General features: G+C 42.1%; 1 protein-coding gene across 1 annotated transcript in view; it reads left to right on the top strand.

Moving 5' to 3' along the window:
- The first annotated feature begins 6 nt into the window (after window positions 1–6).
- The window catches only part of LOC111817840 (unconventional myosin-Id-like), a 91,963-nt gene continuing 85,969 nt past the window's right edge, over window positions 7–6,000 (top strand). The window contains exon 1 of the mRNA XM_023719856.1: window positions 7–170. Within this exon, the coding sequence (XP_023575624.1) occupies window positions 76–170 (95 nt within the window). The 5' untranslated portion in view covers window positions 7–75. The remainder of the gene's footprint in view (window positions 171–6,000) is intronic.

The following is a 6,000-nucleotide window of genomic DNA, read 5'->3' as shown; positions in this document are numbered from 1 at the left end:
GCAGCCCCCGCGGCCGGAGCGCGCCCACCTGAGCCCGCTGCGCCCACCTGAGCCCGCTGCCCGTGCGCCGGCGCCATGGCGGAGCAGGAGAGCCTGGAGTTCGGCAAGGCGGACTTCGTGTTGATGGACACCGTCTCCATGCCCGAGTTTATGGCCAACCTCAAGCTCAGGTGAGGGCGGAGCGGCGGCCGGCGGGGGCGCGGGGCTGGACATTCCCGGGAGGGGCGCTCCCGGGGTGCGGCCGGCGTCGGGGAGTCAGGGGGCTGCAGGGCTCAAGCGTTGCCCTTCCGGGGTGCAGCGTTGGGGTGAAGGGGCGCGCCGGGGTTGAGGAGTGCTTTTGCCTGAAGGTGCGATTTGTCCCCGGTGTTGTCTGGCTTGGGGACCTGAGGGGCTCGCTGAGCTAGAGGCGCTCTAGGGGCTGCGCTCCTGCCTGCTCCGCGCCAGGTGAGAGAGGTGGGCGGGGCCGGTGACTTCATGGAAACAAAAGTAAAGGAAAAGAAAAACTTTAGAGAGAGTCGTGGTGTCCCGATCGCCGCGAGGAAGACTGGGGAGCTGTTTTGGAAAGGGCCTGGCATCTCCTCCGTGTTTCATAGTTGCTTCTTTTCTTGCTTGCTTTCTTCTTTTTTCCTGACTTTGCTCCATCATGTCATTCAGGATGCTATAGGGTGATCCCTGAGCTGCCTGTCTTTTCCGGGACACCGGCTATTTTTTTAGTTACTACTAGCGAAACCTAATTAGACACGTTTCCAGACATGGAAGAGACTGCTATGCTTGCCAGTGCCAAGATAAACTGTCTGAATTTGACAAGGCATTCATGGTTTCAGTTTTTTCAGGGAGTTATGGATGGAGTCCTTGTGTTACTGACATCCTTAAGAATGTAGTCACAACTCAACACCCCTGAAATGGGCTTCCAAGAAGAATTTGTTCTATAATCTACTTGTGATTATTCGTTTTGATAGAGTAATACTTACAGCTTTAAAGCCCTTTGACTTTTAAAAAATTACAATGAATGAAGTTTCAAAATAGCTATGGGGTGGGGAGGTTCCTGGAAGCTCTGCCTCATTTCTTGTAAAATTTATAGCCTAACATTACTCCTTAAATTTATAAAGTGAAAATCATAATCTAGGTTTGGATGCTTCACTAACTCCACTTCTCAGTATTAGTTACTCGTGTCAACTCTAAGACTACAGACTGAGTTCTACAGCTGGTTACTACAGATTGACTATGAGCTGGTTAGAGGACTTCAATTTCCTCATTTGTGTAAGAATGAGGGCTCCAAGATTTCCTTCAGGACTCATTCTCTGATTTGAAAGGTAGGCAGCTTCAAAGCTGCACAGTATCTTTTTGAATAGAGTGTTGCGTGGTAGTATCCTAATTGTCCCTCAGGAGATTGCTTCTAGGACTTCCTGTGGAGTTTAAAGTCTGAGGACTGTGCAGTCCCTTATATAAAATGATGTGGTATAGTACTCCATTTCTGCAAGGAATGTGCTCTAAGACCCCCTGCTGATACCTAAAACCTTAAATAATACCAAACTCTGTACATGCTATGTTTTTTTCTATCCTAGATACCAATGATCCAATTTAATTTACAAGTTGGGCTTAAGAAATTAAAAACAATAAAGTGGAATTGTTATAACAATATAGCATAATAAAATAATGCTATAATAAAATAATTGTCCTGACAATACTATAACTCCATAATTATATAAATGTGGTCTTTCTCAAAATATTGTATGCTACTCACCTGTCTTGTTGATCTTGAATAACTGAAACTATAGGAAGTGAAATTTCAGATAAGGAAGACTGCTGTATTTGCACATAACCTGTGCATATCCTTCTATATACTTTAAATCATCTCTAGGTTACTTATATCTAATATAAATCCTGTGTAGATAATTATACTCTATTACTTAGAGAGTAGTAATGATGAAAAAAGTTTGTACATCTTCAGCATCAGCACATTCCCCCCCCATTTTTGGGGTGAGGGGGTACCTCAGTCAAACAGGATCTTGCGCTTGTCAGGCAGGTGCTATGCTGCTGAGCTGTAGTCCCAGACCTCCGCCAACTGTTTTTGATCCTCAGTTGATTTGAGGAAGAGAAACCAGCAGATATAGAAGGCCAGCTGTAGTCCATTTGATTATATACATGGTATTATGCTAGCATGTTAGATTTTTTACCAAAGTTAAGGCCCATCTCGTAGAAACAACATGAAATACCATAATAATCAGCCTAAATGACATACCTCCACACCAACTCTAACTAGTACCTTCTATCATGGTTAAGAATAAGATTGAGATTCAAATTTTAGTTGTCCCATGTTTTTGCTGCGGTCTTTGGGCAAGTTACTCAAATCTGTGCCTTGATTTTATATATAGAATTTAGTTGTTCTGACAATGCTATAACTCCAAAAATTAGTGTCTGGTAAATACTTATTAACAGTGGTGTTTAAAGTGTTCCCAGGTGCCCAGAGTTTTTCCAAGTGCACATAAAGCAGAAAAAGAGGTAAATAAAGCAATAATTTGATAGATTAAATTTGTACAAAATTATTTAAGAAATTCCAGGGACCAGGGAGATGGCTCAGTGGAATAAGCGCTTCCCTGGCAAGCGCAAGGGCCTGAGTTCAATCTCCGGTTCCGCAAAAAAGAAAAAAAAAAAAAAGAAATTCCACCCTTCTCCCCCAGGAAAGAAGCTGTGTACTTTGAGAAACCCCTTTATAATTTAGTCACTCTTGACCTATAATCATTTCAGCTTATCAGACATTAAGTGCATTTATTAAATACATCCTGCACAGGAGCTACTACAGTAATAGCTGAACATGGAGCCATTCATTACAGCCTTTATAGGTGACCTCTAGCAAATACCTGACTTTAGCCAGAACTTAATCTTTTAAAGAGAAAAAAGCAAAACAATGATAAAAGAATTCCAAAACAAGATAATAGGACATTAACGGTGGTTAATATATTGTGTATTATTGTCTTCAAAGTAATTGTTCAGATTAACAAGAACTTTACAAAACTTTTCCAAATTTGAAATTAATGTCTTAGAGTTATATTTGTTTGTGTTGCTATTCCTCTGAAACAGAATTAAATCTCTTTGGATTTTTAAAGTTGCTGTTAGTGGTTTTTTGTTTGTTTGTTTTTTAGTGCTAGGGAATCAAACCCAAGGCTTTTAACATCTTTTGTTTTGAGTACATTGGAGGAAATCAATTTTTTTCTTCCTTTTCTTCTTTAAAAAAAAAAAAAAAGATTTCACATTCGTTGGTTGCAGAGCCTCAAACTGTCATGTGTCATGTTTGAATGTTTGTGTTCCTCAGGTAAACCTAACTTAATTCCTTTGTACAAAGGAGAGAAAATTACAGTTTTATTCTATGTTACTCAAGGTGCTCTAGAGGATGCAGCAAGTAGATCCAAACAACTGAATAAAATATGCTCCTTACCTCTTAAAGAGGCGACATGTCAATGAAACAGGGAGAACATAAAATTTCTATTCGTTTCAAGAACGGTGATTATTTGCCAAGTGCTTATACACAGTGTTCTGAAGTTCAGAAGAGGGCGAGGTGCCATAGACTGAGTCAGAGACACCATATACGGAGGAGCTGAGCGCAGTCTCTGAGGATGGGGTAGTACACACTTGTCTAGGTGGACATGTGGGTGGAGAACATTCCAGGTTGGTAAAGTAGCATGAGCAAAGGCAGGTGGCATGAAAGCTGACTCTGTTTGGGTCACAGTGAATAAGCCAAGTTGTCTGGAAGGGAAGGAGGTGGTGTTAGGGAATCTGTAGGAGGAATCGCCAATTCTCAGTAGCATGATTCTTGGCCAATACCCAGGTCTCTAGGTCTGCCTTTACACCCCATCATCATGTCAGTCAAGATTCTGGATTTTCAGGAGTGTATCTCATCCATATGTGTGCTTCATAACTCTTAAGAATTAAGTGTATAAGTTAGAGTAGTTAATTCCCTGTTGTGTAAATACCAGTCCCAGCAAAGGGTAGTACCATGCCAGCTTTCCAGCTGTAAATTGTGATCCATAGATGAAATAGTCCTCTCTCTGACTCTTTGAATGCCGTATCACTTTGGTATCCTCCTGGCTACTTAGTCTTCCTGTGTATACTCCTGGGCTTCTACTTCTGTGTCCCCTGCATATTTCACTTTGGTGGTCAGACCTGACCAGAATCCACTATTGCAGATCACATGCTCTCAGGCAGTGTTTAAGTATTTTTGTCTCCTGGAATATTGATGGTTTGTGCAGTGTTGAACATGGAGATAGTTCAGCGGTCTAAGTGCCTGCCTGGCAAGTGCAAGGACCTGGGTTCAATCCCTGATACTGCATGCCTGCTGGCCCCACATGCCTGTTGGCCTTGCCCTGTGCTGGCCACTGAAACCGGGTGTGGCGGTACATGCCTGTAATCCCAGCACTGGGAAAGCTGAGACAGGAGGATCACTATGAAGTCCAACCTGCATAGCAAGACCCTGTACCAAATAAATAAATCTTTAAAACAAAGAATATAGGAGAATGGACTGTATTTTTGTCTATGGGCGGATGTATATGTGTGATTGAAATTCCTATGCTTGCTTGTGATTACTCCTGCTCTTCCTGTGTTTCAGCTACTGCTGTCTCTCCCCAGTCTGGAATGTCCTGCCTCCTGTTTTCTACCTGGTTCATTTCCCAGTTCCTTCATTTAAAGCCTGTAAAATACAGCAAAGCACTTAAGGCTGCATTTGCTTCAGGGGCTGCACTCCTCTTTCTTTGTTTCTTTTTCTTTTCTTTTTTTTATTTTTTCTTTTTATTTTTTTATTATTATTATTATTATTATTATTATTTTTTTTTTTTGGCAGAACCGGGGTTTGAACTCAGGCCCTTGTGCTTTCCAGGGAAGCACTTATTCTACTGAGCCATCTCCCTGGCCCCTTTTTTTAGATACGAGGTTCACCATGTAATTCAGACAGGCCTTAAACTCACTATATGGCTGAGGCTGGCCTTGAACTCAAAGTGATCCTACTGCCTCAGCCTCCCAAATGCTGGGATTACAGGTGTGTACCATCATACCCAGCCTCAGCGGTCTCTGTTATTGAAATTTTGTATCAACTGTAGTAACTAATGCAGTGCTGGTACTTTCCTTTGTGATAATTTTTGTAAGGAGGGAGAAAAGGAATGTTTTAGTGAATTTTTTTGAATTTTTTATGGATTGCTTGTTTGGAATGGTCTCTCAAGGCTGAGGGTATAGTAATTGCTTAGATACACAAGACCCTGGGTTTGATCCCTGGTACCACATAAACAAGAACAGAAGAATTGTCTTGTTTTGCTACTCTTCTGGCTCCCCCCCCTTGGAGAAAAAGCTCGATTTTAAAGCATCCGTTACACTTTATGTAATTTTCTCTTACTATTATTATCTTTAAAAACAAGATACTGTTTTAATAGTCCTACTAGGTGAGCTGCATAGCACACCTAGTTTCTCTGTAGGTGTGTGTCTGTGGGTCTGGATGGAGTAACATGAAAGAGTGGTGTAGGTCAGTGTGAGTTAGCTCCTTTCCCCTTCCCTTCCGTCCGTCTGACCATCTGTCTATCTATCCGTCGGTCATCTATCTGTCTGTCTTTCTGTCTGTCTGTCTTTCTGAGGTAGTAGCAATGGTAGTAGTGAATTCCCCATTCTATTTCTCAAGCATTTGTGCCCAGGAGTAAGATTCTTCAAATACCTCCTGCCTTTGTGATTCCTGCCTTCCACTCAGATGACTACTTGAATCTCTGGCTACAGCATTGAACCATGCTCTGCTTTCTTTAAAGCCACTTCCATTGTAGATCTGAGCCCTAATTCCTTTTTCCTTTGCTTGGACTTTCCTTGTTCTTGAGATCTTCCAGCATTACTATAGCTTTGCATCTCTCTGATTGAGAGCCCTGCCGGGCAAGCCACATGAAATACCTACCTAGTCCTCATGTAACCATCTGCATGGAAAGAAGAACACGTGCTGCTGCCTAAGAGTGGACTTGAGCTAAGTCCTTCAGT

Source organism: Octodon degus, unplaced genomic scaffold, assembly GCF_000260255.1.
Source record: "Octodon degus isolate 3935 unplaced genomic scaffold, OctDeg1.0 scaffold00072, whole genome shotgun sequence".
NCBI classification, from domain to species: Eukaryota; Metazoa; Chordata; class Mammalia; order Rodentia; family Octodontidae; genus Octodon; species Octodon degus.
Note: the sequence above shows the minus strand (reverse complement) of the source record. Positions and strands in the feature narration are given on the sequence as shown.